Source organism: Oncorhynchus tshawytscha, linkage group LG07 (assembly GCF_018296145.1).
Source record: "Oncorhynchus tshawytscha isolate Ot180627B linkage group LG07, Otsh_v2.0, whole genome shotgun sequence".
Taxonomy (NCBI): Eukaryota; Metazoa; Chordata; class Actinopteri; order Salmoniformes; family Salmonidae; genus Oncorhynchus; species Oncorhynchus tshawytscha.
Window position 1 is genome coordinate 20,914,669 of NC_056435.1, and position 22,687 is coordinate 20,937,355.

A 22,687-nucleotide genomic window follows, 5' to 3' on the forward strand; every position below is an offset into this window, starting at 1 on the left:
TTCAAAATGATTTGTTTTAGATTCCGTCTCTCACAGTTGAAGTGTACTACCTATGATAAAAATTACAGACCTCTACATGCTTTGTAAGTAGTGTATCAAATACTTGTTCTCCCCACTGTACCTACTTGTTAACAAAATTAAGGAAGTTTCCTTTAAAATTATTCAGAAATATTATCCTGCCAACCACTATATGAAGAAGTTTAAGGAAAACATCAACTCAAATTTCTCTTTTTGTAATGACCACCCAGAAACAGTGTTGCATCTTTTTTGGCATTGTCTGCATGTAAGAAAACTGTGGCAAGACATCAGTAGGTTTATAATTGAACACATTTATGAAGATTTTACACTATTGTGGAGAGATGTACTGTTTGGATTCTGTACATACAATAGAAATAAGCTGAAACATTTTTATGTAATTAATTTCATTACTATTTCAGCCAAATTTCATATACACAAATGTACATTTACAAACAGAAAACCACATTCGTACCCTACAAAAAATACATTTAACTGTATTTTAAGACGGTTAAATGCTCTACTAACAAAAAACCGGTTAGAATTGTAAGTATATATATATATATATATATATATATATATATATATATATATGTCCCTTAAGGTCCTCGTGTAATTGTAATGTGATATTGTACCCACTAGCTCGATTGTCCATTGTTTGTAATATATGTATGCTAGTGTTCCCTCATGTGCTTTATGTATTGGTTTGTTGTTAATTAAAATAAAAATAAAAATTATATATATACATTTTTTTTTATATATCTATATATCTATAAAGAAAAAAGTAGATTTACGTAGACATAACCTGAGCAGTTTGACCTACTCCGGGAAGTGACGTTGCAGGCTAGCTCATTGCTGCCACCTCTCATTGAGTATCTCAAGTTAAAGTCCGACCGGGGTACGGCAGGCTGCCATTAGCTATTCAATCGTTCGTATAACTTCTTCTATGTGCGATTTTTTAAATATTCGTTTCAATGACATACATCTGGTGTAATGGAAGCATATATGGGTACCTGGATTGGCTTCGAAATGTGTATTTATTTACACGAAGATTGACCATGAATATTGCTATTTTCCCCTTCACTATAATGGGGGATCCTTTTATTTGCAAACAAAGCCTGCAGTACAGCGGTCAGCCTTTGCATTTGTTCGGTTCAATGCCTGGGGTTGTAGTTCTCCCCTGCTGACAGTGGAGACCACTGCGGACTGACTGATCTACAAATCACCTGGCATCATAAATAAATATGATAAACAACTACTCATTATTGTAGATCAGGCAAGTTACCCACAATGCACCATGGATTTGGTAACTAGTGACAACCCTCGGACACCATTTGAACTCCTCCTTCACATTTACTAGATCGGTAGAACAGTGCAGAAGATAGCCTCCCTCGCCATCTCTCGTGAGGACTAAAAAGGAAACGCTTGCTACGTTAGTAGCTAGTTTATTCCAAACCAAAGCTGTTTTTCTAGCTACAGTGAGCACTGATTTGACAGACAAGCAAGAGACAGCATTTGTTGAGGATTCCATAAACAACTTGAGATATTTACTAGTATATTATCTAATTTATAAACCGCAACGTAATCTACAGTGATGCCATCCGATAGACCATTCAAACAAAGAAGGTCATTCGGTAAGTAACGTCAGCTGTTACCAGTTGCTAACCACAGATCTTTGAGCTAACATTAGCTAGCTATGCATATTCTTTACTGGACAGGCAATATTGTATTATTGAAAACAGCTCAACAGTGTACTCCGTATTCGTCATTATGAATGTAAGTGTAATGGTAGTTACCTAAAGTAAATTAGAATACATTTGTTGACAACACAGCCAACGCCAGAGAGGCCTTAACTTTGATACTGACGTTAGCATGCTTAACTAGCTAGGCTAGTTGATCAGTTAACAACGTCAATAATAAAGGCATCTGCATGCTTCCCAGCCGAAACAGTATGGTTGAATTCGTACATGTAGTGTGACGTTTTTGTACTTCGGTGAATGTTTTTTCGGCTGTTCGACCGCACATTTTTTTTGATGAGGCAAGCCATAGTTTAGAGTCGAAGTCTTCGCCCCTTCGTCAGTGATTGGTCAACAGTAGGGCATCTAAAATAAAGTATTTGTCATTCAAGGGAGACAATTGGTTTTCATGCTATTTATTTTAATTGAAAAATTCTGCAAACAAAATTAATGTAAAATTGTGCGACTAAGATCTCTTCGGCAAAAACGTCAAAATTAAGGAGATTTTTGTTTGTTATCTTAGGTTAGTTCGGACTTTTGAAGAAGTGTGAACTGACTACGGCGTCAAAAAATGGACAAATCAAGGCGGCGTACAATTCAGGGCGTTCCTTTCCCCTTGAGTATCCTGTTTGTTACAGCCCCCTAGCACAGTGTCCTTTGCTCCAGCCTACCGAATAACTGCTGTTGTTAACAGAACTGCGGAAAAACAATGCCCGACAGGCGGGGTTGAAATACACCGTTCCATTGTGTTAGCTAGCTACCTATCCCACCTGCTGTGTACCGCCAGAGTCCTAGCAGTGTCCTAAGCTCCCGCCTGCCGAACAACTGCCCTCGCCCCTATTAACATAACTGTGGGGAAGTAGTGCTCTAGCCAGCTACAGTCAAAGACAACTCTGTGCTGCCTTTTTATTGCCGCCGCCTCTTCTTCTGTGGGGTTTATCAACGGTTGGCAGCATCCAACGTTATAATGCTCATCATTGTATCCTGTGTCAAAAGGTTTGCTGGACTTCGCTAAAGATCCCTACTTCAGAAACTTCCGTTTGAGTTTCCTAGTCCCCATAGATCCAAGTAAACCGTATTGCTGGAACAAAATGCATTTAATCTTGATGTTCTTGAGCTGTTCAGGAATTTCAAGTGGGGATTTATGATGTGTACTGTTATTGTATGCCTGTGCTTACTGTGACTGTCACCCTGATATTGGCTACTAGGTAGCTACTTCCCACGCCTTTGCCGACAGCTGTGCTTGTCAGGCAGGCGCCATGAGAAAATGCAGTGGAACTCAATAGCTGCAGCCCAATATGGCGACGGAGTATGGGAGTCGGAAGGAGTGGGTGTACGGAAAGCCAATCAGCTAATTGGGCAGATGTATTGCCACTCAAGAAAGTTGTGTGTGTCTGACTGGACAAGTCGATAAGTGCTTTCTACTGGGTATCACAGTCGTGTCACTGGCGGTAGCTTAACGTGGCCATTTTTTTTCTCGCACAGTTTTATTTCAAATAAGATAGCAGCCTACACAATAATTAATATCCATCTAGATGTCACCTTTATACATAGCCTACATACAGACTACTATCAAATCAAATGTATTTGTCACATACACATGGTTAGCAGATGTTAATGCGAATGTAGCAAAATGCTTGTGCTTCTAGTTCCGACAATGCAGTAATAACCAACGAGTAATCTAACCTAACAATTCCAAAACCACTACCTTATACACACACGTGTAAAGGGATAAAGAATATGTACATAAAGATACTACTCAATGGGGAGGGCATGAACAGCAACACCGGGACACACAAGGCCAATGTGTGAGACACAATGAAATGTCTGTCTCCCATTTTTTTTTTAAATAAGAAAGTAAAGACTTCTCTGCATTTCCCTCCTTATCCTCAAATTGTTCTATTGGCCAACGAATACATTGAATCTCACACTGAGAATCTGTCTTGATCATTGATTTTAATCATCAATTTCTCTTACATTTTAACAAGCTCTCATCCGAACACACCTGGAATCTCTTTTCATCACCCTGCTGCTGAGCAAGCATGGTCTGGATCTTCTCCAGCATGCCTCCTGCCTTTGCCATAAGCTGTAGTGCTTCCAGGCTGGTCACTGTCTTCCTCAACTCTGTGGCTTGGGGGAGGATCAGGTCATTCCTTTGCATGGTGAGGCTAAGTGAGGATAGCTCCTCAAACATGTCTGAAAGAAAATGGCAGAATACACAAGTGCATTCCCCATTTCCCGCTTTATCTGTTAGGTAGTCAGTAAATAAACTGTCACCTGTCAATTACTTGATTCTGAAAGTTAATTTGAGTCTTGAACCTATTTTTTAAAACTAGTGTGGTATTACATTTCCTGTGGAAAACGGACCTTTTTTGCCCGCCCTTGAACTTCTGCTTTTGTTGATGCTACGGCCAGGTGCTCCATGTGCTGCAGAACAACGGAGTACTGGCCTTAGTCAGTGGCAAGGTCCTTGTCTTGTCCATGCCGTAGGAACACTAAGGGCTCTGTGGACATGGGGGATCCAGCGAGTTCCCTTGATGCTAGACTGTGTGCAAATATCCACACCGAGCCTATAAAGAGGAACAACTTACCAATGGCATGAGAGTGCTCAAGGGTCTGTTGTCCGACCAGGAGATTGACTGGCTTCCCATCCTCCAACAAGCGTACGTAGACAATCTTGCACTCGGTGTTGGATATATCAGTGTCTCCGTCTATTAGAACAGGATACTTCGCGGCTTCGCTGACAGGCTCTCTCTCATTAAGTCAGCAATTTGACTGATCATCTCCGCACGTCTTACATCATTGTCGTATGTGGGATTGATGTCAACTCTATTTTTGTGGTCTAAGCGGCCCAAATTTGACAATGTTCTTCTTTCACAATGAAGCGTGCAATGTTTATTTCAGCTGCATCCTTTTCTCCTCAGACAGCAGCACTTGCCTCCAAGGCTGCTGACACCATGCCTGATGGTTTCTCCTGTCTCAATAGGTACAGATCTCTGCACTGGATATGCTGCCGTGAGATGTTTCGCTATGCTATCTCTTTTCAGATGTGGGTTTCCTGACTCGAAGGACAAGTTGCCCGCCTGTTTCTGCCCTCGACAATATTTGCAGAACATGTTGTTTTTGAACTTTAGCCATGGGAACATTTTGAGCCAATTCATATTGAATCTATATGTTCTCCCTCCACCGGCTAGTGACCACGGGGGTCACGGTAGCTTCGCTAATGTTGTTCTCAGCATCCCTAACGTTAGCCTCCATGTCAACGTTAGCCTATCTCAGGTAAACCTTGTGAAGAGGCTTCATTAGTTGCGAATCCCCCTCGCCGGATTCCTCTTTCTCCTCGTGTCTTTTTCGCTTAAAATAAAATTGAATGGGCTTCATTTTTAGCGATGTCTGCACGTTAACTTATAGCCTATACTGATACTATTTTCCAGTTCACCTTTCTCTGACTGCGTCATCACAGAAAATTCTACTGTTGTTGGCGCATGCCGTTTGTGGATAGTGGGACTTGTAGTTTAAGCTATTAGCAGCGAGGGAAAAATAGATTACGGTAGGTTGTAATTTTTAATTGCACACTGTGTTCGTAAATAATTTTTCCGGTGCCCACAAATCTAATTTTAGGGGCAAATGCGAGTGAAATACTCACTGTAGAGCCCTGGACTTCTGTGGAAAACCATTGGCATTACTGAAACCAGTATGCCTATTTTGAGAACTCTTCGACTGTTTAGTCACAGCCTATGATTTTCTATGTTGATCATGTTTGCAGTTGCACACCCCATATCAGAGACATTTCTGACTAGATCAGGAGTCTCCAGACAAACAGACAGGGGCAATATTGATAATTGACAGATGGGTACTGTTACATTTGGCTTTTTAAGCCAATATTGGCTAAACATGGGTGGGATAATGTCTGTGTCTTTGATTGTATAGTAGCTGGGAACTTTATAGTTTTGACAATATGCGCTGAAATAAGTGGAAAAAATGTATGTACTTTCGGCATTTCTTGGCGAGCTACTCATAGGTGGGCTGCGAGGTACTTGTAGCTCACAATCTACCTTTGAGACCCTGCAGGCTATTCTGTTTAATCTTCCAACTGATCAGAAATACCTTTTCATTGATTGTCTCTTATCAGTTAATGTTTCTTCCTGTCCTAGACTATGGTGACATCATTTAGATGAATGCTGCTGCCACTTCTTTGAGGCCGTTAAATGAAATGCAGTTTTCCATAGTGCACTTAGTTTTATCACGGTTGACAGGTTTTAAACTCATTGCTGCTTGCTCTATTGGAAAGTAGGTTGGCCCTCATTTGATGTTGCCTAGGTTAAAACATTGCATTTTATTCATTTATAAAACCCTATTGGAAAAACTCACATTACCTGACATCTTCACTTACCCATAGAAGTACAAGTTACCATACCCGATCACAGGTATGTTTAACCCTGGAAATTCCGTCTGTTGCTACAGACCTAGGAAAAACAGCCTTTACTTGCTATGCACCCCCATGTATGGACACATTGGTGCCTCTTGGGGTGGTTCAACATGTTGATCATATACCACCTTCCTGTGGAATTTGAGTGTCTGTAATTCTGTATTTTATATTAATGTATTGTAAAATTGCAAAATACAGTGCTCCCTTGAGAAAGAGACCTTGACCTCCCTGTGTAAATACAAATTCTTATCTGCAGCTGATCGTTGCAAAGAAGTGCATCAAATCCGTGACCAGCACCCCAACAAAATCCCAGTAAGTTACGCTGACACTGCCCTCTATAGAACAGAATACACAGTCGCATCCAAAATTATTGGCACCCTTGATGATGAGCAAAAAAGACAAAAATAAATACTGAGGTATTGTATGAGCAGTCATCTTTGTATGAGCACTCATCTTTATCAAGGGTGCCAATAATTGTGGCTCTGACTACATTTATTTTCCCTGCTCACCACACACAATGAGCTACATTACACTTGTCTGCGTAGAATTCGGTTGTCTGGCTATTGTTCCTGAAAGCTCTCTTTATATATCGGTAAATTGATTACAGTAAGAGCCTTTCTTGATGTAGTTCACATGATACTCAGACATGCCAACTGCAGTTGTCTGAGTTGTGAATTGTGAAGAAGTGGAAGGCTATAGCCAGGAAGCACACTGAATGCCATCTTTTTCGATTAGTATATGAAATATTCATCCAACATATCTTATTTAGGGCCTTAATATATTTGATGTAATATATTCAGTATTAATTGGTGTTATGGTGGTGGAATTACATCTTATAACTGTTTATCATTGCTTGGTGCTCCCCTACAGGTAATCATTGAGCGTTATAAGGGAGAGAAGCAGCTGCCTGTGTTGGACAAGACAAAGTTTCTTGTCCCTGACCATGTCAACATGAGCGAGTTAGTGAAGATAATCAGGTAAGACCATTGAGTCATGACTTAATAAGGTTTGGATTTGATGACATGGTGGTAGTCCATGGGCAACAGAGTCATGGACACTATACCCCACACTTTGAACCTGAATGTCCATTTCTGGTGAGATCATTTCAACACCCTACACACTGTGCCTTTCTCTCCCTTCAGTCAACACATTCTCTCTAAGTCTGGAAATGAACTGTGTACGTGCCTGTATCCCCAGATCATGTTGACCAGATTGTTTACTTGTCTGGAGTGTGTCACCCAGAGGGCGGGCCGAGCCACAGTGTGCCAATAATTGGTGCACACACTGACCCCGACTTCCTCGGGACTTCTGCTGGAAACACTTAAACACTCTAGCACCAAAATACACCCTGTTATCATTGGGAGAGACACTCTTCCTGTTTTGTGTGCTTGTCTCTTCATATGACAGCCATGTCAATGACTTGTGGGGGAGGGGAGTAGACCTTAACTGTTTCACCACTGCTCTGTGTGTCAGACTATTGCAGGAAACTACTTAACTAAACCTATGCCATGTTGTGTAGTGTCAATAGTAACAAATTAGTAATGTTATAGTTTCCATGTTGAGTTGTTTAGTAGTTTATCTAGACAGACTGGTTGCCTCCCACAATGTACCATTGAGCACGGTTACCTGCGCACAGTACGATTATTTTTTTTCTCCCAGAATTGTTTTTCAATTTCCTGAAATCTACACTGTTTCTTTAGAGTGAGTGTGCATCTTTATGAACAGAACATATATATTTTTCTTAGGTTCTGACACAATAAATGATATTGAACTGGAGTACTTGAATGGAAAAAATATATATACACTACCGTTCAAAAGTTTGGGATCACTTAAAAATGTCCTTGAAAGAAAGCACTTTTGTCAATTTAAAATATCAAATTGATCAGAAATAAAGTGTAGACATGGTTAACCTCTCTAGGGTATGTGGGACGCTAGCATCCAACCACAGTGTCCGATTTCAAAAACGCTTTTCGGCGAAAGCAGAACATATTATGTTAGGTCAGCAACTAGTCACAGAATGCATTCAGCCAAAAAGCAGAAATATAGATAAAATTAATCACTAACCTTTGATGATCTTCATCAGATGACACTCATAGGACTTGATGTTACACAATACATGTATGTTTTGTTCGGTAAAGTTCATATATCCAAAAATCTGAGTTTACATTGGTGCATTGCGTTCAGTAGTTCCAAAACATCCAGTGATTTTTGCAGAGAGCCACATCAATTTACAGAAATGCTCATAAAATGTTGATAAATACAAGTATTATGTACGGAATTATAGATACACTTCTCCTTAATGCAACCGCTGTGTCAGATAATAATAACTTGACAGAAAAAGCAATAATCTGAGTACGGCGCTCAGAGCCCAAATCAAGCCAAACAGATATCCACCATGATGGAGTCCGATGTCAGAATAGCGTCACAAAAATTCACTTACCTTTTGATGATCTCCAGGAGTCCCAGTTCCACAATAAATGTTTGTTTTGTTCGATAATGTCCATAATTCATGTCAAAATAACTCCTTTTGTTTGCGTGTTCAGTCCAGTTATCCACATTCATGACGCGCTTTCACTAGGAGCAGACAAAGTAAAAAGAAGTTCCGTTACAGTTCGTAGCAACATGTCAAACGATGTTTAGAATCAATCTTTAGGATGTTTAACAAATCTTGAATAATATTCCAACCGGACAATTCCTTTGTCTTCAGAAATGAAGTGGAACGTAGCTACCTTTTCACGTGAGCGAGCGAGGCTGTGGCAATCTGCCAGACCACTCACTCAAAGAGCTCTTATGAGCCCCTCCTTAGTAGAACCCTCAAACCAGTTTCAAAATACTGTTGACATCTAGTGGAAGCCGTAGGAAGTACAACATTACCAATATCCCACTGTGTATTCGATAGGGGCTGAGTTGAAAAACTACAAACCTCAGATTTCCCACTTCCTGGTTGGATTGTTTTCTCAGGTGTTTGCCTGCCATATGAGTTCTGTTATACTCATCATTCAAACAGTTTTAGAAACTTCAGTGTTTTCTATCCAAATCTACTAATTATATGCATATTCTAGCTTTTACGGCTGAGTAGCAGGCAGCGTAATTTGGGCACGTTTTTTTAATCCAAGCTACCCAATACTGCCCCCTACCCCAAAGAAGTTAAGAATGATGAGGCCACCGTGTTCTTGGGAACCTTCAACCTTCAAATGTTTTGGTACCCTTCCCCAGATCTGTGCCTCGACACAATCCTGTCTGAGCTCTGCGGATAATTCCTTCGACCTCATGGCTTGGTTTTAGAACAGAATACACAGAATACAATTAGGTGAGAATACATAGTGTATTTGACAAGGGCAGATTGACAGACAACGTGCAGGCAGTTAATGGTTACAGGGATGTGCTTTACTTGGACTGCTACCTACTGAACACACCCCAGAGCAAACAGGAGCACAAACACAAACTGCTGGAGCTGAAGAAGAGCGACGTCACACTCACTGTGCCCCAGTCCCCCAACTTTTCTGACCGTTTCCGCATGTAATGGCTGAGGGAAAGATTTTGTGTATATAGCTCTGTGCTCCGTTTAGTTAGTCTGCCTTTTTAATTAGTTAATTAGTCCCAAGAACAGGAGATTATAATAGGACAGTTTCACAAGGTTAGTCACATACTCAGTTATGTGGACACACATACAACTAACATTTTCCATTACAGAGTCTGAACATTTTCATGTCATTAAATCATCAGTGGGCCACAATGCAAATGTCAACAATGGAACAAATGCATCACATCCAAATATCACTTGATTATCTGTAGTGCTGGAGGAAAAAGACACACCCTCTGACATGCACAGTGAACTGTGGGAACTTATATAGACAGGTGTGCCTTTCCAAATCATGTCCAATCAATTACATTTACCACAGCTGGACTCCAAGTTGTAGAAACATCTCAAGGATGATCAATAGAAACAGGATGCACCTGAGCTCAATTTGAGTCTCATAGCAAAGGATCTGAATATTTATGCAAATAAGGTATTTCTGTTTTTATTTTTAATAAATTAGAAAAAAATCCTAACCCTGTTCACTTTGACCTTTTATGGTGTATTGTGTGTAGATTGAGGAAAAACATTTAATCCATTTTAGAATATGGCTGTTACGTAACATGTAGAAAAAGGGAAGTGTACTGAATACTTTCCGAATGCACTTTGAAGGCACACTGTACATGCCTTCAAAGTATTCATACCCCTTATTCCACATTGTTACAGCCTGAATTCAAAATGGATGAAATATTTTTTTTTCTCACCTTTTTCTCACACTACCCCCATTGATTTTTTTTTAATGTTTGCAAATTTATTGACAATGTAATACAGCAATGTGTTCAGTGCCTTGCGAAAGTATTCATCCCCATTGATGTGCTTCCTATTTTGTTGCATTACAACCTGTAATTTAAATGGATTTTTATTTGGATTTCATGTAATGGACACACAAAATAGTCCAAATTGGTGAAATGAAAAAAATGACATGTTTAAAAACATTCTACAAAATAAAAAAACGGAAAGTGGTGCGTGCATATGTGTTCACCCCATTTGCTATGAAGCCGCTAAATAAGATCTGGTGCAACCAATTACCGTCAGAACTCACATAATTAGTTAGATTACACACAGGTGGACTTTATTTAAGTGTTACATGATCTGAATATCTATACACCTGTTCTGAAAGGTCCCAGAGTCTGCAACACCACTAAGCAAGGGTCACCATGAAGACCAAGGAGCTCTCCAAACAGGTCAGGGACAAAGTTGAGGAGAAGTACAGATCAGGGTTGGGTTATATAAAAATTGGAAACTTTGAACAGCCCATGGAACACTGTTAAATCCGTTATTAAAAAAAGGAAAGAATATGGCACCACAACAAACCAGCCAAGAGCGGGCCGCCCACCAAAACTCACAGACCAGGCAAGGAGGACAGAGAGGCAACAAAGAGACCAAAGATGACCCCGAAGGAGTTGCAAAGCTCCACAGCGGAGATGGGAATATCTGTCCATAGGACCACTTTAAGCCGTACACTCCACAGAGCTGGGCTTTACGGAAGAATGGCCAGAAAAAAGCCATTGCTTAAAGAAAAAAAATAACACGTTTGGTGTTCACCAAAAGGCATGTGGAAGAAAGTACTCTGGTCAGGTGAGACTAAATTGTAGCTTTTTGTCCATCAAGGAAAATGTTAGGTCTGGCACAAACCCAACACCTCTCATTACCCTGAGAACACCATCCCCACAGTGAGGCATGGTGGTGACAGCATCATGCTGTGGGGATGTTTCTCATCAGCAAGGACTTGGAAACTGGTCAGAATTGAAGGAATGATGGAGGGGAACCTGTTTGTCTTTCAGAGATTTTAGACTGGGATGGAGGTTAACCTTCTAGCAGGACAATGACCCTAAGCATACTGCTAAAGCAACACTCGAGTGGATTAAGGGGAAACTTGGAATGGCCTAGTCAAAGCCCTAGTCAATCCAATTGAGAATCTGTGGTATGATTTAAAGATTGCTGTACACCAGCGGAACCCATCCAACTTGAAAGAGCTGGAGCAGTTTTGCCTTGAAGAATGGGCAAAGATTGCAGTGGCTAGATGTGCCAAGCTTATAGAGACACCCCAAGAGACTTGCAGCTGTAATTACTGCAAAAGGTGGCTCTACAAAGTAATGACTTTGGGGGGGAATAGTTATGCACGCTCAAGTTTTCTGTTTTTTTGTCTTGTATCTTGTTTGTTTCACAGTAAAAGTGGTAGGCAATGTGGTGTAAATCAAATGTTACATCCTCCCACAAAAAAAAACATTTAACTCCAGGCTGTAAGGCAACAAAATAGGAATAATGCCAAGGGCGGTGAATACTTTTGCAAGCCACTGTATATATTTTACATATGTATTCATACCAATGAGTCAACACTTTATGTAGACACCTTTTGGTAGCGATTACTGAGTCTTTCTGGGTAAATCTCTGTGCTTTTCATACCTGGATTGTGCAATATTTGCGCCTTTTTATTATTGTCAGAATTCTTCAAGCTCTGTTAAATTATGGGTTGATTATTGCTAGGAAACTATTATTCTCAGGTCTTGCCTTAGATTTCAAATGACTAGAAGTCAAAATGTTAACTCTGCCACATTCACGGTCTTCTTGGTAAGCAAACTCCAGTAAAGATGTGGCTTTGTGTTTTAGGTTATTGTCCTTCTTAAAGGTGAATTCATCTCCTAGTGTCTGGTGGAAAAGACTGAACCAGGTTTTCCTGTAGGATTTTGCCTCTGCTTAGCTCTTTTCTTAAAAAAAAAAAATATCCTGAAAGACTCCCCCAGTCCTTAACAATTACTGCACACTCATGACATGATCGTAATTTCCGATGCAGCCTGTCCACCCAAAATGAAAAGCAGCCACTGCTGTCGCATATCCTCGTTTTTTGGAAAATAGTGTATAGCATATCTATGGCATCTAGTCAAAACAGTGTGCTTTTACCGGCATGCTGGTAAGTAGCTTGCTAGCTAAAAGTCACAACAACGCTGATAAGGAGTTAGTTACCAGTATCCTTTTGCCACGTTCTACTTGAGTTATCTTACGGTTTGTAAACAAAGCCGTATGATGCGCACATGTGATGACAGCTTTAAGGCATGCCAAATACAGTGAACAAAAATATAAACGCAACATGTAAAGTGTCCCATGTTTCATGAGCTGAAATACACACAAAAAGCTTATCTCAAATGTTGTGCACATTTGTTTACCTCCCTGTTTGTGAGCATTTCTCATTTTCCAAGATAATCATCCACCTGACGGGTATGGCATATCAAGAAGCTGATTAAACAGCATTATTACACAGGTGCACCTTGTGCTGGGAACAATAAAAGGTCATGCAACACAATGCCACAGATGTTTTGAGAGTGTGTGCATTTGGCGTGTTGACTGCAAGAATGTCCAGCAGAGCTTTTGCCAGAGAATGTATTGTTAATTTCTCTACCATAAGCCGCCTCAATGTAAATAAAATACAATTTGGCAGTACGTCCAACAGGCCTCACAACCGCAGACCACGGGTAACCGCGCCAGCCCAGGACCACCTCCGCGTCCGGCTTCTTCACCTACGGGATCATCTGAGACCAGCCACCCGAACATCTGCTGAAACTGGGTTTGCACAACCAAATAATTTCTGCACTAACTGTCAAACTGTCTCAGGGAAGCTCATCTGCGTGTTCATCGTCCTCACCAAGGCCTTGGCCTGACTGCAGTTCGAGGTCATAACCGACTTCAGTGGGCAAGTATGCTCACCTTCAATGGCCACTGGTACGCTGGAGAAGTGTGCTCTTCACGGATGAATCCCGGTTTCAACTGTACCGGGCAGATGGCAGTATGGCGTCGTTTGTGCGAGTGGTTTGCTGATGTCAACTTTGTGAACAGAGTGCCCCTTATGGTATGGGCAGGCATAAGCTATGGACAACAAACACAATGACATTTTATCAATGACATTTTATTAATTTGAATATACCGAGAGCGTGACATTCATCTGCCACCATCACCTCATGTTTCAGCATGATAATGCACGGCCCCATGTCGCAAGGGTCTGTGCACAATTCCTGGAAGCTGAAAATGTCCCAGTTCTTCCATGGCCTGCATACTCACCAGACATATCTCCCATTGAGCATGATTGGGATGCTCTTGATGGAAGTATATGACTGCGTGTTCCAGTTCCCGCCATTATCCAGCAACTTCACAGCCATTGAAGAGGAGTGAGACAACATTCCACAGGCCACAATCAACAGCCTGATAAATTAAATGCAAAGGAGATGTGTTGCGCTGCATGAAGTGGTCACCCCAGATACTGACTGGTTTTCTGATCCACACCCCTACCTTTTTTTTAAAGGTATCTGTGGCCAACATATTCATATCTGATTAGATTAGGGCCTCATTTATTTATTTAAATTGACTGATTTTCTTATGAACTGTAACTCACAAAAATATTTTAAATAGTTTCATGTTGCGTTTGTGTTCCGTGTATTCAGTGATGGTGGGAACTGGAACACAGCTGGTCTCAGACAATCCCGCAAGGGAAGAAGCCTGATGTGGAGGTCCTGGGGTGGCATGGTTACACATGGGCCGGTTAGACGTACTCCCAAATTCTCTAAAACGACGTTGGTAGAGAAATTAACATTAAATTCTCTCGCAAAAGCTCTGGTGGACATTCCTGCAGTCGGCATGCCAATTGCACGCTCCCTCAAAACTTGAGACATTTGTGGGATTGTGTGTGACAGTTGCTCATTTTAGAGTGGCCTTTTATTGTCCTCAGCACAAGGTTCACTTGTGTAATGGTCATGATGTTTTAATCAGCTTCTTGTTATGCCACACCTGTCAGGTGGATGGATTATTTTGCCAAAAGAAAAATGCTCAGTAAAGGGCTGTAAACAAACTTGTGCACAACATTTGAAGTTTTTGGAACATTTCTTGAATCTTTTTAAAATTTATTTCAGCTCATGAAACATGGGACCAACATGTTGCGTTCATATTTTTGTTCAATGTAGTTAAATCAAGTTTGTTTCAATATAATTCAAACTTTTGTTTTAGCAGTGTTGTGGACTTGAGTCACAAATTTGATGACTTGAGACTAGGCGCCTCAAAACTCGGGACTGACATGAGACTGATGACTGGAAATTATCTGTCCAAGGTTTTGTCATGTTGTCACTCATTTTGTGGTACAGAGTCTCAATGGATTACTCTCCACGCAGCCAGAGACCGTAGCCGCAGCATCGCCCTTCCAAAAAAAACATCCAACAGCTAGTGAAACGCACACTCGGCCCCTTTGATTGGACCAGCAAACTGGCATTCAACACAGGTCGGGTGAGCTAGCGAACAGATTGCTGATTTAGGATCAGGTGCCTCACAAACGTCATTGTAGGGAGAAAGGATTGCCATAAATATGCAGCTCCAAAAATGGTTTGGTGATCAAGAATATTAACTATTTACTTTGTCAACTCACCAGCAATGGGACACCAAGCAACAATTACCAGCATATCCCTACTGGTCTTTTGTTATGTGAAAATTACTTGAAATAATCATGAATAATTGATTTACTTATGTAATTATTATTACTGTGGCGAAGATGCACCATACAGGCATGTTGCTTGCCAAACTCCCACCCGTGGAGAGTGCTTTGTTCTCTTGTTAAAATGTTTGCTGTTGATTTCACACGTGTAAATGCATATGTGGTGAATCTATATTCCATCTAATCCTCCAATATTTGCTAGCGTTTCATTTAATTTGTAAACCTTTTATTGCAACACCTTTTTTTCTGTTTCCGTTTTATTTCATTCAATGTATGGTTTACTTAGTTCATATTTACCAGGTTATGTCGGAGCTCCGTGTGTCTCTCCTATGTCTGTCATTCTGGTTGCATAATAGGAGTGCGCGTGCCTCTGTTCACAAAGAAATAGGCTTCGTGGCCTGGACGCCACGCTTTGGTGTCAGTACATTGAATAAGAATCATTAAGCCTGATTTCAGACGAATGGATGTGAAAATTGACTTTTTATATTGTAGAGACAGTTTATTGGTTGTAATGACCAATTTGGTAATTGTATGGTCCTGGGAGGGGCCAAGTGCTTACATGTACCTATTTGAACTCCTATTAGACTGATTTGGTTTTTCAAGGGGAGGCTGTGCAGTTTTGCCCTCTACCTGTTTCTGTTCAGATAGGACAGCTTACAGGGATAGTTCACCCAGATTAAAAAGGACACATTGGTTTCCAGTCTATGGACAATGTATGACAGCAATTCATGCTTTGGTTTAATTTCCATGGCATTGTTTCTGCATGCTAATGGTTTAGCATTTGTGGCACAAATCCCATTCAAGTAATGGGACCGATATTATTTGCATTTTTTGCTCATCATGTACAAATCATCAAAGGATCTCAAATTGATTGGGAATCTGTCACTTATAGAGGATTTGAACATGATGTGTGAAAAATCAGTCCCATGACTTGAATGGGTTCTGTGCCACAAATGCTAAAACATTAGCATGTGTAAACAGTCCCAGGGAAACTAAACCAAAGCATAGATTGCTGTCATACCTTGTCCATAGTTTCCTTACACTGTAAGGAATTATTTTGTCATTTGGTTGAACTCACTTTTTAAGCCTGATAGTGTATTTGTTTTTAGGTGATTGACTGTGTACAGTTGAGAATATTTGTACCCACACATCCTCTGAGAGCAACATTTCCACTGCTCCCAACCATCCAGGAACAGTTTGTTCTTCCTCTGTGACGAACAATGCCTTTTCCAGCATGATGGAGCCCCTCCAGAGAAGACAAGGTGAGCGCTACCATCAGTCCTGTGTCATGCCAACAGTAAAGCATCGTGAGACCATCCATGTGTGGGGTTGCTTCTTGCCTTAAGGTAAGCCCCTTGCCTTAAGGTAAAAGAGATAACTAAGTGGCTCGGGGAACAAAACATCCATATTCTGGGTCCATGGCCAGGAAACTCCCCAGACTTTAATCCCATTGAGAACTTGTGGTCAATCCTCAAGAGGCGGGTGGACAAACAAACAACCCACAAACTCCAAGCATTGATTATGCAAGAATGGGCTTCCATCAGTCAGGATGTGGCCCAGAAGTTAATTGACAGCATGCCAGGGCAGATTGCAGAGGTCTTGAAAAAGAAGGGTCAACACTGCAAATATTGACTCTTTGCATCAACTTCATGTAATTGTCAATAAAAGCCTTTGACACTTATGAAATGTTTGTAATTCTACTTCAGTATTCCATAGTAATTTATGACAAATATCTAAAGACACTGAAGCAGCAAACTTTGTGGAAATTAATATTTGTCATTCTCAAAACTTTTGGCCATGATTGTATATTTTGTATATGGCACTTTCACCATTGGGTCACCAAGACCTGTAAATAAATCTACACTCTGAGCACATCAACTTGCCTTGCTTTGTGCTGATTTCATCCCTGTTACAATTGCTACAAGGTCCTTATTTTACAATTTACATAATCAAAATGTGTTGTAGACAAAATAATGAAAAGGTCTGTCTGGGAGCCTCAATAGACGGATTTGTAGTTGAACAAGTCATTGTATGTATATATATATTTTTTTTCACGACTTGGACTTGACTCAAGACTCAACCTGTTCTACTTGAGACTCGAACCTTGTGACTTGACTTTCTTGTGTCTCGAATAATCGTGACTTGGTCCCACCTCCTTTGTTCAGTCTGTTACACAAACTAACAATCACGGCTAACAGTGTCACCAAGCAAGTACCATTATTTAATTCTGTGCATCCATTGCTAATTTTTGAATCCTCAATAAAGCGATGCCCGTTCTAGGACCTGTCCCTTGAAGGTAGACATTCAATCTGATGCCAATTATAGTAATGCTGTGTGTGGATTTTAAACTTGCTTGCATGAAATGCTTGCCTGTACTCCGAATACACCAACCATGCAACACCTCTAGGTGGTTCAAGCTAAAAAGATGGGTCATATTCATTAGGCACCAAATGGACTGAATCAGGGAAGGACTACCTGGACTCGCCAAATAACTGCTTGTTTTCATTTTACTACAGTGTGCCCTAATGATTGTAGTGACCAGCCCTGACCCCCTGTATACCCATTCCCTTCCAGGCGCCGGCTGCAGCTCAACCCCACGCAGGCCTTCTTCCTCCTGGTCAACCAGCACAGCATGGTGAGCGTCTCCACGCCCATCTCCGAGATCTACGAGCAGGAGCACGACGAGGACGGGTTTCTCTACATGGTTTACGCCTCTCAGGAGACTTTTGGATACTAGGGAGTGAGGGAAGTCGGGTCAAAGAGATCGGTGAGATAGGAGGCACAGGGGTACAGAGAGAGGCGAGGTAGTGTTAGGTCAAACCCAGCTGTGTGTGTTTCTATTTTGCCCCCGGATGATTGAGTTCCCTTAAGGATAATTAAACAGACACCACCATGTCTTTTCATGACACTAGTAGGTAAACGGGAACGCTATGTGCAACATCCCCCACCCCCTTATTCGTTGGAAGTACATTTCTATTAGTCTTTCTTTCCTTTAGTTATAGGCTAGTGTTTTTGGCCTATTGGTTTTGATTTTATAGTTCATTATTTTATCTCCAACTGGGACCTGATTTTTCAGAGAGTAGAACACTGTTAGTGTTTTTTTTTTTTTAAGGTTTTGTAACACCTTTTTACTTACGTGGTCATAGGTGCTATTGCCTAAACCAATGGTTATTAATCTTGTCTTGAGTTTCCCCAATATTGACACAGCTTACCTTTCTGGCACAAGTCTGCCGAAAGTGCAGGTGAATTAACTCCACAACAAGACATGCAATTGCTCTACCATAGGCTAAGCCATCAATATCCCTGTACCTAAATCTGCTAGAGCATTGGGTATTTTAGGTTGTTCTCCCCTCTCCTTCCATTTAAGTACTGTTTAATAATCAATCAGATTAATCAAATTTGTTTGTCTGTCACCTTTAGCAGTTGACTGGTTTCATGAGCAAGATGACCATCCGTACAGTCATAACAGGTAGTGGTGGGTATGTGTGTTGTGATATAAGCTAGTACTTAGAATTGAGTAATGGAAACAGATGTATAATGTAGAAATAAATACGCTTCTTTGCACATACATTTATACTATTATAATAAGACTCAGTATTGAAAAGAAATAAATTACTAACACATTTGATTATTTTGTATCTGATATTCTCTCCTTTAGAACACTGTTCTGTACGTATGCCTTTGGTAAAATGACTTTTGAAACTATGGGTTTGTGATGCACTACATACCTTGCATGTTTTTCATTGTATTTTTTGTATTGATTTTGGCAATAGATACACTTACAATTATTGTATTAAAACATTTATTTTTAAGAACTGTTTCCAAACCAAAAATTGAAAATGTATATTAACAATTTGTGTGTGTGTATAAACCATAAAATACTGAAGTTGTGTTATTTAAATTCCTCAATTGTAACTAATTTCCAGGAGTATAGCATTGCTTCAAATTCATTTTAAGCATTCGCTAATAAAGCAATTCGAAATTTAAATTCATGATTCTAGTAGTGGTTAACCAGTGTCAATGTTGAGTACAAATTAGGGACAAGTAATAACAGCCTTCATATTACTGATAATCTGGGCAGATATATACATTTGCATAAAAGCAGCACCATCACCACGGGCGGATTGTATGGTGTGAGCAGTCAGTCAAAATAATTGTTTATTTTGTTTATACTTGTGGAAAAAAATAAATTCTGATAGATATACTTTATTTTTTTTATATGGACATTCACTATTATTGCCAAGAATATATTGGTGTATCTCTTTGCTGTACAGTGAGTGTCTTATTTTTTAAAAAGTGTAATACTCTTTAAATCCCATATGTGTATACTCACCAATTGCTTGGTGTTAAGGATTGTGCTACATGTATAGGTAGCAAGGTACATACAATGCGTGCACAAACCATTAGGAACACCTGCTCTTTCCGTGAGACTGACCAGGTGAAAGCAATGATCCCTTATTGATGTCACTTGTTAAATCCACTTCAATCAGTGTAGATGAAGGGTTAAATCATTATTTTCAAGCCTCGAGACAATTCAGGAATGGATCGGGTATGTGTGCCATTTCAGAGGGTGAATGGGCAAGACAAAAGAGCCTTTGAACAGGGTATCGTAGTAAGTGCCAGACACGCTGGTTTGTGTCAAGAACTGCACCGCTGTTGGGTTTTTCACACTCAACAGTTTCCTGTGTTTATCAAGAATTGTCCACCACCCAAAGGACATCCAGCCAATTTGACACAACTGTGGAAGCATTGGCGTCAACATGGGCTGCTAGCTATACCTATGTAGAGTCCATACCATGACGAATCGAGGCCGTTCTGGGGGGGAAAGGGGGTGCAACTCAATATTAGGAAGGTGCTTAAGTGTTCAGGTAATTATTTCATAGAGTCATCATACTTCTACAGATAACCATGTTACCAGCCTAATCTTGTGCCCATAAAGTTGAAATCCACTGTTAGCTCTGGGGAAGTCCACTGTGGTAAGCTTGTCCAGTGCTAATATTTCTGATCCATAAATATGGCTAACCCAGCTGTTTTGAAATTGTGTAGAGAGCTTATGCTGCACGCTTTTTAATTTCTACCCACACTTTAAGTTCTGCCCACATTTTCTATAGGATTAAGGTCAGGGCTATGCGACGGCCACTCCAATACCTTGACTTTGTTGCCAGTTTGCTACAACTTTGGATCATTGTCCATTTGGAAGACCCATTTGCAACAAAGCTTTAACTTCCTGACTGATGTCTTGAGATGTTGCTTCAATATATCCACATAATTGTCCTCCCTCAAGATGCCATCTATTTTGTGAAGTGTACCAGTCCCTCCTGCAGCAAAGCACCCCCGCAACATGATGCTGCTTCACGGTTGGGATGGCGTTCTTTGGCTTGCAAGTCCCCCTTTTTCCTCCAAACATAATGATGGTCATTATATATTTTTGTTTCATCAGACCAGAGGACATTTCTCCAAAAAGTATGATCTTTGTCCCTATGTGCAGTTGCAAACCGTAGTCTGGCATTTTTATGGTGGTTTTGGAGCAGTGAATTCTTCCATGTGATCAATTTCCAAACACGTGAAGTTATCACGTTCATCTGTAAAAAAAACAATAGTACGCAATTTTTTTCCTTTTGATATTCCAATGATATCAAGCAAAGAGGCACTGGGTTTGAAGGTAGGCCTTGAAATACATCCACAGGTACACCTCCAATTGACTCAAATTATTTCAATTAGCCTATCAAAAGCTTCTAAGGCCATGACATATTCTGGAATTTTCCAAGCTGTTTAAAGGCACAGTTAACTTTGTGTATGTAAACTTCTGACCCACTGAAATTGTGATACATTGAATTATAAGTGAAATAATCTGTAAACAATTGTTGGAAAAATGATTTAGATAAGAAAGTAGATAACCAACTTGCCAAAACTATAGATTGTTAAACAAGGAATTTGTGGAGTGGTTGAAAAACGAGTTAATGACTCCAACCTAAGTGTATGTAAACTTCCAACTTCAACTGTATGTGTGTGCATATATACACAGTGAGCACCATAATTCATTGGACAGTGACCATTTTTTTGTTATTTTGGTTCTGTACCATAGCACTTTGAGTTTGAAAGGATACAATGAGGGTGAAGTGCAGACTATCAGCTTTAATTTGAGGGTATTTTCATACACATCGGATTAACCGAAATTATAGAAGCTTTTGTACATAGTCTCTCCCCCCCAATTTTCGGGCATCAAAAAACATTTGGACAGTTTAACATAATGTAGAATAAAGTAATCATTGTTAATATTTGGTCACATATCCTTTGCATACAATGACTGCTTGAAGTCTGCAATGTATCGACATCACTAGACGCTGGGTATCTTCCCTGGTGATGCTCTGCCAGGCCTGTACTGCAGCCATCTTCAGTTCCTGCTTGTTTTGGGGACTAATCTCCTCTTCAGCATGTAAAATGCATGTTCAATTGGATTCAGATCCGGTGATTGACACGGCCAGTCAAGGATTTTCCCCCTTCGTTGCTCTAGCAGTATGTTTAGGGTCATTGTCTTAAGGCAGTGCTTCTCAATTATTTTCTGTTACACCCCCCCTAGGAAGAAGTAAACATTTTGCGCCCCCAACTCTCTGCCGCGACTGTAAATAGTATAATTTGTCTATAAAATTGTTATAAGTACACCTCTGCATAACATTGTATCCTTATTAACATTAAAGAAAGACATATAGATCAACTTATAACAAAGAATAACTTTATTAACATTGTTTTTTAGTCTAACAGAAAATACTTAAAGTGCATCAATTTGCCTGAAATTTAAAAAAAAATGTAAAAAATGTAAATCCTTATTTAAACTAAACATTTTTTGACCATTTGATACTGAAAAAATGAAATTAAATATATTAAATACATTCAAATTGATCAGCAACATTAATTAACTCAGGAGCACAATATATGAAACACCTTGACCTAATAAAACAAAAATGAATAAAACAATTTGTGCTGATTTAAAAAAAATCAAAATGAGGAAGTCAGGATTAATGGCTACAATGAGCACGTTTTGCAGAGCACAGTTTTTCTAAGCGGGGTTTGAAGCATGATACTGCAAACTCTCAGCTCCTGCTCAATGTTTAGCTGGGACCTGTACTTGGTCTTCAGTGCAGCATCAGCAGAGACGCCAGTCTCACAAAGATAAGATGTGGCAAAAGGAAGAAGAATGCCCATGGCCCTCTGGTGCATTGAAAGGATCTCTCACTCAGTCATATTGGGAACTGTTTTCATGGAAGTACTTTTTAAAGAATCCCATCAGTGATGAAATATGCTCCTTATAATATATGGAATCACTGAGGTGGCATCATAGTCAGTAGTGTCAACAAATTCATGCAGGTTCTCAAATTAATCAGTATTTCCTTCATCAAGTCGGCTGCCCCACATTGCAAGCTTTCGAGTGAAAGAGCTGATCTTGTCTGTGACCTGAGGGA

General features: G+C 40.1%; 1 protein-coding gene across 1 annotated transcript; it reads left to right on the top strand.

Annotated features, from left to right (window-relative positions):
* The first annotated feature begins 1,344 nt into the window (after window positions 1-1,344).
* map1lc3a (microtubule-associated protein 1 light chain 3 alpha) lies at window positions 1,345-19,436 on the top strand. Its single transcript, XM_024426389.2, has 4 exons — window positions 1,345-1,649; window positions 6,437-6,492; window positions 7,051-7,157; window positions 17,802-19,436. The coding sequence occupies exons 1-4, from the start codon at window positions 1,610-1,612 to the stop codon at window positions 17,962-17,964; spliced, it is 366 nt and encodes a 121-aa protein (XP_024282157.1). The 5' UTR covers window positions 1,345-1,609; the 3' UTR covers window positions 17,965-19,436.
* Window positions 19,437-22,687: the final 3,251 nt, after the last annotated feature.

Excerpts from the sequence above, each read along its gene's own strand:
- map1lc3a (XM_024426389.2), top strand. The coding sequence starts at position 1,610 with ATGCCATCCGATAGACCATTCAAACAAAGAAGGTCATTCG. Across the intron at positions 6,493-7,050 it reads AGCACCCCAACAAAATCCCA|GTAATCATTGAGCGTTATAA; the intron begins GTAAGTTACGCT and ends GCTCCCCTACAG. Across the intron at positions 7,158-17,801 it reads GAGTTAGTGAAGATAATCAG|GCGCCGGCTGCAGCTCAACC; the intron begins GTAAGACCATTG and ends ATTCCCTTCCAG.